Genomic DNA, 13,033 nt, shown 5'->3' on the forward strand with positions numbered 1-13,033 from the left:
GTCAGCGCGAACCAAGGAAAGCATTCACCGGCACTTCCTGGTTCACACGATGATCAGCTGTGATTAGTCACAGCTCATCATGTGGTAAGGAGCCTCCTTCAGGGGCTCCATACCACGATTGGAGATGCGGGTAGTCAGACTGACACACAGCACCACTGATCGCCGCGTTGCGTGCCCCCGCGACCTTGTGCTGGCATGTTATCCTGAAAGATGTCATATGACGTCCAGTCAGGATAATGAAACGGAAGTGGTTAAAGACTTTATCAAAATACTTGTAAAGGAAATCAGCTTGATGTAACTAATCGTATCATTATGTGTTTTGGGGTTTTTTTGTGGCTATACTTGATATGTAACTTTTTTTTGCACATTGGGCAGCCAACATCACATTATTTCTCAGGTTCAATGGCTGTGCTTCACTGCTCCTTCTCACAATGCCAGCCTATTGGTCAGCCAACTTATTGCAAAAACATGCCAATGTGTGGCTGATATCCTATCTCAACAGTTAGGAATCGAAGTTGGATGAAGAAGTTCTCTCTAGTGGTTAAGCCCTTTATTCAACACTATACAAAAAATATAAAAGTACCGGGGTGGCTACCCCTCCTTCACACTCTTGCTCATCATCTCCCTACTCTCCTGGACTTTGATTTCACCTCTCAGTTCCCTACTCATTTGCCCTGTCCTGCACCCAGCCCTTTATGTACCCTTTACTCTACCCTCAACTTGGGTACAACCAGCCTGCTGGATTCTTTTGTGATTATCACTAGCGGCTGCTATAGCTGCTAGCAATAATCACTGGCTTCTCCCAGTGGGGATGGCTTCCCCTGCCCGCCCCTTGCCCCCCTGACGGGGGAAAAATTTTGCTGATTCCCCAGTTAACACTATCTGTGTTGATGGGGGAATTGTGTGAATTTGTTTCTTAAGAAATTTACACCGTGTTTGGCTTGCCTTACTAACCTACAGTATGTATTTCCCTCTACAAAACCTAATTTAATAATAAAAAAAATAGACTTATGCGCTAAAGGTGTAATGTTCTAGATATGTATTCAGATGACCTCAGTTTGACATTAGACTCACTGTAAACATGTTATAGGTGAACCACTATTTAAAAATCCATATAAAAATGTAACCAGCTACCAAGGGCTCATATAAGATTTTGTTGCACTGTATCCATTATAGAGTCAATGATTATTGTGTAACCAGTGAATCTGTTTTGTTTATAAATAAACAATTAAAAAAAAATACTGGGGTGCTGGTGACTTAAAACCTTGCCCCTGCCAGAAGGTCACAGCTTCTCCAGAAAGCCATACTTCCAATTTAAAAAGTGGAGAAACCATAAAAACCGTAGGTCAGAAGTGAAGAACAGTCTTAACATGTACCAGGATCACAAAATGTTTCTTTAGCAGGCTCAGAAGACGGCTTGTGAGTGACAATGTATTGCTATTGAGAACACAAAACAGCTAATGCAAACAAGTTAATCCACAGTGGATCCACCCGCCTCTCATTCAGCCAATGCTATGGTTACAAAGCGACATTCAGCGATTAGGAACACGTGTATCCTTTAGCACAGACATTGCTGAAGCGACCAATATAAAATGAATACCACGTACACATAGCTTGGTATTTTGTAAATTTCCTGACATTTTCTTACTTCTCGATTTCTTCTTTATCTCCAGGTGCTGGAGGAGGCGGAAGCTTGCGTGGTACCTGGAGGCCTGGCAACCATGAAGAAACACTTTGAAACATCAGACATTGCGTCTTCTCACAGCGCTGTCTCTCAGTATCAGTATCAGCATAAATCTGTAAAGGTAAGGAAATAGCAAAAGCTTTCCAGCCTGTATAAAATTCCAAGAATTGACAATTCCCTCTTTTATCCTCTCGGACCAAAGATCATTTTATATTTCCTGGAAATTATCATTAAAGCTCATCTCCAGGCACACTCTCACCATCCCATGCACTACCCCACCTCCATATAATGAATTGCTGTAGGGCAGCAAAAAAAAAACCTGAAATCCCAAAATAATAACCATCACCTGTTTGTAGAAGGGTCTTTTTTCTAGTGTCTCCGCCGATTGGGTGATCTAAACACTTTCTATTAGGTGTCCAGCAGCAGGGTCCTCCCAGGTTCCGAACCTGCAGAAAAGTAATGACACTGGAAAATATCTGTCATGGAAAAAAGTTAATTAGCATACTTTCCTCTATTTGGCATTCCTAGGATCTCAGCAAAAGCTGGGGGAAAAGTATGTATATTAGCTTTTTTTTTTTTTTTTTTTACTGCAATGAGTTTATTTATTTATTTTGTTTATTGCAGTATTTTAGCAAGGGGGAAGACCCTCACTAAATAGGCACATCTTGCTTGGAGTCCAAGGATCACATTAATCAGATAGAAAATGAGCATATCTTGATCTAGTTGTCTCCAGTTTGGTTTCAAAATGGCTGTATCCAGTTAGTTCATAGGTAAATGCGTACAATCTTATTTGAACTAAGATTCAGTTTATCAGCAACAAAGAATAATTGACCTGTGTTTGACTTTGAATAAAACATTTCTTGATAACCTGAATCTTTATTCATTGTGACATACTTCCACAAGTACTATATGATGTGTCCTGTCAAAACTTCCAGCATTATCATAAATGCATCTCTTTACCACACAATTAGCATTTTTCATTATGTGCTGTACATAGGTACTCTGATGAGCTTTATTACTAAGACTATTCACATATTCCAGACGCATTCTCTCTCGCTCCTTCCCTCTCTCTCTCTACAATTTAGGAAGATGCATTATAATGAACCATTAAGCTGAAAAAAAAGTATGTGCAACAATATTTATTTGCTGGATCATATATCTCTACATAGCATCTATACATTTTAATGAATGAAAGCAGAAGTGAAACTAAAACCTTCAGGGCCCCAGTGCCAAAAAATCTTAAAGGGCCCCCCCTGGCCCGGACCAGAGCCCTTCCTACTGATCCCAGGGCCTTTACTCCCATTGTGGGACCCTTTATTATACATATTGGGGTCTTCCCATGGTGCCAGAGCCCAGTGGTGTCAGTACTTTTATGTTTGTTTTATTTTTTTACATATTTTATAGGACCCCCATTAGCATTTAGGGGCAATCAAGGGGTTAACTGTGTGCCTAACAATGTTTAGTGGCTGTACTGTGTACTGTTTTACTAAGCAATGTGCTGGTTTTTACTCCTTTGCAGGGAGAACAAAAAGGCACATTGCTGCTGTCTATAGAGAGCCCTGTGTTTTTTACTAACACAGGGCTGTCATTCGCTCAACCGATCAGCGGGTGCCAGCCATAATTCACTGATTTGCTTGTCCTGTAGTGAATGACGTGTACTGTATATTCATGATTCTGCACAGCTGAGCTGCCCTGTAGCAGTAAAGCTACAGGAGGTGGTCAGCAAGTCGTTAAAAATGCTTATACTGTATATGAAAAATAAGTAAGATTATTTTTCCATAATGTCTCTACTTGAATCTCGTTTGTTCAAAATAAGCATAGCAGAGTGTGGTGCAATTCAGGTTTGTTAACAGAAGACATTTGTATGCCTCTTTACACCATCAATACAGTTCTTTTGCATGTGGCAAAGGTCTAGTATGGTTAGGGTAGGATCACAACAGACCAGTTTTTCTGGTGAATGTCAGAGATGCCAGATTGGCGATTTGGTCTTTATTTGTTTGTTTTTCCAGAAAAGTATAACACTAGCACAAGACAAAAAAGTAATGGAGCCCCCCAAATTTGTATCCCAGACCCGTCAGGTCTAGTAGAGATTTTAAGGGGGAACCCCGTGCAAAAATCACAAAACAAGTGTGGGAGTCCCCCCAAAAATCCATACCAGACCCTTAGCCTGGCAGTCTTTCCCCCTTTTTTGAACCATAGTGAACCACATGTCCTAAATATGGGGAGCATGCCTTGCCAGAGGCGAAAAACCTTGTCCCCATGTTAATTAGGACAAGGGCCCTTTCCCCACAACCCTGAGCTGGTGGCTGTGGGGCTCTGTGGGCTACATCCCTCTACAAAACCTAATTTAATAATAAAAAAAATAGGCTTATGCGCTAAAGGTGTAATGTTCTAGATATGTATTCAGATGACCTCAGTTTGACATTAGACTCACTGTAAACATGTTATAGGTGAATCTGAATCTAGAAGCTTTTTTTAACAATGAGGGGGAACCCAGATACACCCCCCCCGTAAATGAGTAAGGGGTACATAGTAACCCTACTCATTCAAAAAATAAATAAAAACACAGACACCGTTTTTGACAAGTCCTTTAATAATAAGCCAGCGATGCAGTTCCTCATTAACTATGATGCCCTACGCATAGCAGCACGCAGAAAGAAAAAAACTGCTGATACAATCTTCTCCTGACAACTGCTCACTTGCAAAAGACAGCTCATTTTTGTGAATGATTAGGAGTACTATGTACCTCTGACTTATTCATGTATGTATTTGGGTTCTCCTTACTGTTAAAGGGAACTTCCATATTCCGACCCCACAACCATGAGACCAGGGTTGTATGAAAGATCCTTGTCCTCATCAACATGGGGACAAGGTGCTTTGCCAAGGTGGTTTCACCTGGCAAGGTACTCCACCATGTTGAGAACGGTGGGGCTTGGTATTGTTCAGGGGGGAAAGTATACACTCATACCCTCCCCTTTCTGGGCCTGCCAGGTTGTATGCTCAGAAAACGGTCTGGTATGGATTTTTGCAGTTTAAAATACGTTCTTTCTCTTTGATTTTTGTGTGGGGTTCCTCCTCAAAATCTGTACCAGACCTTAAGGGCTAATATTAAATTTGGAAGGGCCTTGTGCCACTTTTTTGGGTGGGGTCCCCATTAAAATTCATACCAGACTTAAAGGTTCTGGTATAAATTATGAATGGAACCTCACATCATTTTTTTTAAACTACTCCTGGGTGCTTTGTTTACATTCCTATCCAGAAAATTAATGGGGTCAAGTAACATCAATAGTTGATGAGGATGCGGCACCAATTGCTTCCTTAAACAACCATTAATAGTGGAGGAAGAAAGCTGTCATGTACAGTATAGCAGCAGGAGAAAAACAGTCTACTACATATACTATTTAAAGTCTGATGTTTAAAAGAACTGAACCAGGAGATTATTCATAGTACCTACCCCTTTCCTCATAACTTGTCAGAAACCACAGTAGGACCATTTATAAATATATAGTTTGGACAGTCAGTTTATTCACTGTAGGGGTTGAAAGGGAAAGAATATTTTTTTGGGCACTTAGGAGGTAAGTCCTAAAAATGGATGCCCTATACCAGAGCCCTAACTGCTTTAGTGAAGTGGACAATAACCATAACCAAAATTATAAACATAGGCTTATCTGGCAAAAAAAGTATATCAAAAAATGTCATAACTCACATACCCAAATGTATTGACGAATAAGAAATTTCAAAAGAGAGATTTGGCATTCTCATTCCAAAGACACGTTTAACACTACTTCTGTATACCATCTGTACACTGAGTCCATTTGCCACATAAAATTACCTTTTCCTATTGAAGTTCCAAATTGACAGTGTATGTATTATAACTAGGGAGGAGGTTTAAGTTTGGGGAGATGCAGGATTTGCCACGAAAGTTGCAAATCATGCTGTATGGGTGAAGTGAATGGCCTATTCACCCATCCACCACAGTAAACCTCTGGCTGTGCATGAATATTTCTGCTACTACCAATCAATGACAGCTTCTCGCTCAGGGCTGTAGCTGCTACAACACCAGCAGGTGTTGCCATTCTAGAACCCAATGGCACATGCCAATCCCATTCAGCTGAATGTATACATTGTGGTCTGAGATGCTGGCTGATGTTATTGACTAAATATAGCCACGTGACCATATATGGACAATGATGGCGGCAACCACCCCCAGCCCTTTTGTTTACATACAGCTGCCATAACGGGGGTGTCCCCCACCAGGAAATGAATAGGGCTGGGGATGAGTCATTGGCTGATAGGATGCAGGTGGCTGCCACTATTGTGGAATAATATTGTTTAGACATTAAGGCTGGGTTCACACTATTGCAAATTGGATGCGGGATCCCGCTTCCAATTCGTAATAGCAGAAGATTTTGACCAGCTCTCTATGGAGCCGGTTCACATATCTCCACAGCAGGTCCAGTGCGTTATACACATGTGCGTCTTTTGGTCTGTTTCAGGTCCGAATCCAGCCCAAAATTTGGGCTGAAATCGGACCTGAAACGGTGAACCAGCATGCCCCGGATCCCTGCTGTGAGCTGCATGTGGCTCATATGTGAACCCGAGGCTTAGGGACGTTATTATTATTTTAATAAAGGGTTTTAAAGGGGCTCATTCATGTAGGAAGGGGGCTGTGTATATATATATATATATATATATATATATATATATATATATATATATATGGCCCCTCTTATTTTAAGGGGACGTCCAGATTCTGATAAGTCCCCTTTACCCTCACGCACGTTGGGAGCATGTTCTCTGCACACAACTTCAGGCCGCCGTGGACACATACGCGCAGCAGCTGGAACTTGAAGCCCACTTTTCATGCCACTGCATATATGTGTTATGTGGTCAGCAAAGGGTAAAATGTGTTTTTTTTGTACAGGTGAGCTACTTTACAGGCGAGTTTAGGGCATCCCCCAAACATGTTTGCATTGGTTGCTTAACATTGGCTGTCCTATTAGACTTGGGCAAACAAGTTTTCAGGATTCATCTCCCATTAGATTTCAGTGGGGTTTGAGAAAGGTTCCCTGTTTCCAAGCTTTATTTTATTGAACCCTGGCACATTTGGTTCATCACTAATTATAACACTTTACAGCAGGTATACTAAGCAAAAATCTATAACTTTCAATTTCTACAAAAGTCTGACCTTGCTCCACTTTCCCTTCCACTAATAGAACTGCACTTGAGACTGAAGCTGTAGCTCATTAAGTCTATTGCTGAGAACATCCCACAGCACAAAGATTTATGGACAGTGTGGGTACATCTAAGCAATGAGAATTTCATAGAACAAAAAGTATCTCTTTGGTCAGTAAACCTTACTACAGAATAGAAGACACAGAAATTGTTCTATCATCTGCTTGTAGGTCTCTAGTGCAAAAGAATTAGGAATGGAATCCTGGAATTTAGCCAAGCTAAGACCCCATACACACTATTAGATTTTCTGCAGATTTTTGTCTTCAGATTTACCAAAACCATGTAGTGCAAGGGCCTGCCTGATTGCATACAAATTGAAACTCTTCAAGTTTGACCTCATATTACATGGTTTTGGTAAATCTGAAGACAAAAAATCTGCAGAAAATCTAATAGTGTGTATGGGGCCCTAGGACCCATGAGGATGTAGCCTTCCCACTTTGAAATATTATTAATGCCAGCCTTTTATGAAGACCCCTATATATAACTATATGTAGAGGAGGTACAGCACCTGCTCCATTCATACAGCACATACAGGATTTCATACAAATGAACACCTGAGTGTATTCATCGTACCTATTTTCTTCATAATTCTACTTTTGACTGAGGAAAATCTCTCCCATCCAAATGGTTTATTTTAGGCTTTTGTTCATAGAAACTCTGTTTGTCTGGGTGGTTATTGTCACATACCTGATAGGAGACTACAATGACAAAAACAGCCTCTCTAGTATCTCCTGCCTAAGCACCCCCTGAAGGTGAAACAGAGGGTGCAAAGGTACAGGAGGAACATGAGTGCCTAAGAATTTAGTTTGCAGAACCCTGAACTGAAGATGCCAACCAGGAAGATCCAGCAGAACATGAAAGCAGTAGTGTCAGGCGAGGAGTCAGTAGAAAGATCACCGGAAGTAAAGGGGAAATCTGGCTTGGTTAAAATTTCACGATGGCAGAAGATGTAAGCAGACATGTAGCAGGACTATGCATAGATGCATAGAAGAAGGCAGCTGCATCAGCATGAAAGGCAAGTAAGCACACAACAATGGCATGGAGAAGAATAGGAGGCAGCAGAGAAGTCACAGATCAAGCCGAGGTCAGTAGTGAGCTGGCATAGAAGTACTAAATCAGGAGCCAGATCAAGGTCAGAAATGGGTAGAACCGAAGTAAAAATTGGATCAGAAGATAGCCAGGAATCACATTCAGAACAAGTCAGAGAGCATGGAGCACACTAAAGTCTCATCAGCACTGACATTGAGTTAAAGCATCCCTTAAATAAGCAGTCTGGCCCAAATTACCGCAGGGGTCTTCAAACTACGGCCCTCCAGTTGTTCATGAACTACAATTCCCATCATGCCTAGTCATGTCTGTGAATGTCAGAGTTTTACAATGCCTCATGGGATATGTAGTTCCGGAACAGCTGGAGGGCCGTAGTTTGAAGATGCCTGAATTACCGAGTCTGGTCACGCAGGCACCTCCGAGCACATGCCATACTGCATGTGCACAGCTGTGTACATACTTGCGCACACACGCTTGGCTAATGTTTGTACAGCAGTATGAGCATGCACATTTTCCCGAGCCAGCTGGCTAATAAGAATTCCTTGATAGCTATGTTATGGTGTTTTTGGTACCAAAATCCTAAAACTAACAGTGAATTGAGACAGGTTTCTAGTTTTAGAAAGATTAAAACTTTAAAATGTTAAAACAGAAAAAGAGGCATTGCTTTCCAATAGGTCAGCCTAAGATATTACAGAGCTATTGACTAGAAGAGCTAAATTGTAAACATACATTTCCTGTTGCTCTTCTTCTCTAGCTAGGTGTACTGGCTTATCTAATAACAGTAAAAAGGGCAGTCTATTACATTAACACATATCATGAGTACCCATATTACATAACCCAATCATGAGTCAGACTACAGCTACATAGAGTAGACAGAAAATAAATGTATTTCTGCATGCTGTGAATTACTGCAAACCACTGTTAAACTTAACAGATCATTAAATATACCTTTTATTCATCGTTTTTACTTACTTGGGTTGACTGGCATAATATTAAACCCAATTTAATTTTGAAATTCAATATATTATTTAAAAAATAAATATTCACAATTAAATTTAGAGTAGGATCCATTATTTTCTGTGGTATTTTTCCTGTTTCTCGCAACAATAATTGTGTTTTTACCCTGTCACAAATGACACAAATTTTGTGTGGCCTTTCCCTGTGACAGATAGCACTTTGTATGACCTTTCAATTCCAAACAGTACATTCAGACAGACTGAATTTGGCTGATAGAATACATTTTGAGTGGCTTTTTACTATAACAGACAGTAAATTTGTGTGACATTTTCCATTGAGAGGTTGCATCTTGTGTGGCATTTTCCTGTGACAGAGTTTTATGTGGCCATTACCTGTGATAGACTGATTTTAGTGGGCCTTTTCACCATTCCAGTTATTCCCTTGCAGCTCTCTTTTGGGAGGTTATTAAGAAATGGCCATCCCCAAATGGGATAGTGTGCTAAACCTGTAAGTAAAGAAGGGAACCAGAACTTTCAGATGCGTGGATTTGAGAATAAAGTTGGTAGTACCTCCACCCAGTACAGGGTCTCTGTGAGCAGAGGGGATTCTCATCCTAGTGGAATTGTGCACATACACTATACTACCAAAATATTGGGGCGCTTCCCTTTACACACACATGAACTTTAATGGCATCCCAGTCTTAGTCCGTAGGCTTCATTATTGAGTTGGCCCACCCTTTGCATCTATAACAGCTTCAACTATTCTGTCTCAGCTGCAGTCTCCGCTCTAATTTAAACCAAGGTGTTCTATCAGGTTGAGGTCAGGACTGTGCAGGCCAGTCAAGTTCCTCCACCCTAAATGCGCTCATCCATGTCTTTATGGACCTTGCTTTGTGCACTGACCCAAATCATTTGGTGGAGGGGGGATTATGGTGTTGGGTTGTTTTTCAGGGGTTGGGCTTGGCCCCTTAGTTCCAGTGAAAAGAACTCTTAAGGCGTCAGGATACCAAGACATTTTGGACAATTTCCTGCTCCCAACTTTGGGGGAACTGTTTGGGGATGGCCCCTTTCTGTTTCAACATGACTGCTCACCAGTGCACAAAGCAAGGTTCATAAAGACATGGATGAGCGAGTTTGGGGTGGAGGAACTTGACTGGCCTGCACCTCAACCGGACAGAACACTTTTGGGATGAATTCGAGCAGAGACTGCAAGCCAGGCCTTCTCGTCCAACATCAGTGCCTGACCTCACAAATGCGCTTTTGGAAGAATGGTCAAACATTCCCATAGACACACTCCTAAACCTTGTGGACAGCCTTCCCAGAAGAGCTGAAGCTGTTATAGCTGCAAAGTGTGGGCCAACTCAATATTGAACCCTACAGACTAAAACTGGGATGTAGCGTACATTTATCAGCCATAACATTATGACCACTGACAGGTAAAGTGAATAACATTATCTTTTAAAAGTTGCATCTAAAAGTGGGTGGGATATTTTAGGCAGTAAGTGAACATGTTGTCCCTAAGTTGATGTTTTAAAAGTAGAAAAAAATGGGCAAGCATAAGATTTTGAGTGACTTTTACAAGAGCCAAGTTGTAATGACTGGACGACTGGATCAGAGCAACTCCAAAACTGCAGCTCTTGTGGGATGTTCCCAGTCTGCAATGGTCAGAGTTGTTCACTTTTCCTCCAAAATCTCAAGATCTTAATCCAATTGAGAATCTGCGGGATGTGCTAGAAGCCCCACCTCACAACTTACAGGACTTGAAGGATCTGCTACTAAAAGCTTGGTGACAGATACCACAGCATACCTTCAGAGGTCTAGTGGAGTCCATGCCTGGACTGGAAGTGATGTACATAGATAACTCTGTGACATTAGGTAGCACAACCACTTACAAATACAGACAGTAGAGGGCAGCAGATCCCTGCACACATTATTGTGGGGATGTGAAATGGAATACTGAATTTCACATTGGCTATATGTATTTTTACCACCAGCAGATGTAAGCTGTCATGGAACATTCTTCTGTGTCTTCTACAGCTCCAGAATGATTTGGAGAATTATATATCCAAACACTTCATTCAGACACAAAAATCAGAGGAACTGCATTTGGTTTGACATTTTCCATTTGACACATGGGCATCCGCAAAACTTTTTTAAGGGGGGGGGGTCATCACTTTAGGTTCACCCATGGATCACCCCTTTTCGACAATGTCATTATCACATTATCATGGTCAGAGACTGCAGACGTAGTACAGTCCCTAGGATAAGTAATGGATAATAGCCGATCCCACCGGCTGGATGATCGCTCACTCTGGGTTCCCCAGGAGGCGACTCTGGTCAGTAGTGTATCATGTCTGTACCCTGGTAGTGGCTCAGTCTTGCTCTCTCTGGTGGTGCTGGACAGCGTGGCTCTCTCTCTGGCTTCCACCCAGCACACTCCTCGATCTCTGTCCTGTAGCACTCTCTCCCTCAACTTTTTTCCAGGCTGCAGTCTGTCAATCTCTCTCTTGATCAAGCTGTAGCCTCCTCCCTGTGGAAAATGGGGTCACCAATCTTTAGGACTACATGTCCCATGATGCTCTCCTAGTCTACTTTGATTGGCCCTCAGTTATGGCCAATAGGGAAGGAACGGAGCGGGCAGGAAGCTGGGTGGGGAACTGGTGAGAGCCGCCGTCTCTTCTCCCCAACAGGAGTAAGGGGGGACGAGTGGGGGAAACCTCTGACAGCCCGCAGCTCGCCTTTCTCCTATCACAGCACCGCCGAGTTCTCTGCTGGACTGAGCAGGGAAAAGAGCCGAAGTCACACTACACTGATGGGGGGCTTGACAGCACCTTGATGGTGTCACCCCACTGGCGGGTTGTACCCGGGTGTGGGCTGCCCGCACCCCGATAACGACGCAACTGTGCTGAATTTAAGATCCGATCCCTGATTCTGGGGGGGGGCACTTGACCCCCTTGCCCCTACCTGCGGACGTCCATGAATTGACAAAAAGCATTTTGTGTGGGCCAGTACACCAAATGGAATCCAGATGACCATTTTACTAAAGTCACATATTAGTACAATGTTCTGAGGGTACAGGGACCCTCTTTATCAAGGTGACAAGCACCTTGGGATCCTGCTAGTCCTGGCCTAGGGTTAAAATGCTTACTCACCGTACTGCACCTATAGAGAAGCAACATTGACACCTTGAAATAGCAAGTATGTTAAGACTACAGAACACCTACCCATCTCCTCTTCTCCATAACATAGTGTGAAGTATTCGGTAATTCACATTGGTAAACTGGGCAGGGCTCATAACATTGTTTGGGATTTCAGTGCAGCAGAGGTAGAATGCACAGAAAACTAGGAGTTCATGGGATTTCTGACAGGATCAAAATGTTTTGTTTTGTTTCTTTTTCTTTGGACAAAACATGGTGAAATGTGCATTTTAATTTTGCTCAGATGTGCACTTTTACCCGCTAATAAAAAATGAAATAATAGTGTTGGGTAGTCAGTCCTTTTAATTGACTTGACTACACTAAATTACTGTTAGCAGAAATTGTATTGGTTGTTATGGGTCACTGCACAACATTGCTCTTGCACTACATTATTAAATTATTATTAAATATAGGTCTGCATGTGTATCTAGATTAGATGTTACATAGATAGTATAGCTCATGGGTGATCTAATCAAAATGTGATTGCAGATGTCATTCATTAACTGCCTTATGAATACAAGAGTGTCATCTAGCAGTAGATAATGAAGATCATATTTTATTATGAATAGTCTTTTGTGTCAGTTTTTAATGGGCTGACTGAGAAGCAAGGGATTGATATGCAGTTATAAAACAATTATGTGAGAGAGCCATGTCGATTGCAGTTATATAAAACATGTCATATAAGGAAAAAGCCAATCCTTTTATTTCAGTATTGATTCCCCAACATGGCTGCTGACTGTAAATCTGGAAGCCGTTCACCCAAGAACATTGGCTGCATCAAGCTGATAAGGCAGATTGGCAGAGGACAACTCACATTTTACATAAAGCAGATTTTTTTTTTTGTATATTTATGGCTTCATGTACTGTAAAGTACTTATTGAATATCATGGTAGAGAGAGAAGTGATACATAACT

The 13,033-nt window shown here is 41.7% G+C and overlaps 1 protein-coding gene across 2 annotated transcripts in view; it reads left to right on the top strand.

The window, feature by feature from the left end:
• Positions 1–13,033, top strand: part of XIRP2 (xin actin binding repeat containing 2) — a 290,910-nt gene that overhangs the window by 221,455 nt on the left and 56,422 nt on the right. For both annotated transcript variants that reach the window (XM_073633972.1, XM_073633973.1), the window contains exon 3: positions 1,674–1,805. In XM_073633972.1, coding sequence (XP_073490073.1) covers positions 1,674–1,805 — 132 coding nt within the window. The remainder of the gene's footprint in view (positions 1–1,673; positions 1,806–13,033) is intronic.

The sequence above is a fragment of the Aquarana catesbeiana genome, linkage group LG06 (assembly GCF_042186555.1).
Source record: "Aquarana catesbeiana isolate 2022-GZ linkage group LG06, ASM4218655v1, whole genome shotgun sequence".
In the NCBI taxonomy this organism is placed as follows: domain Eukaryota; kingdom Metazoa; phylum Chordata; class Amphibia; order Anura; family Ranidae; genus Aquarana; species Aquarana catesbeiana.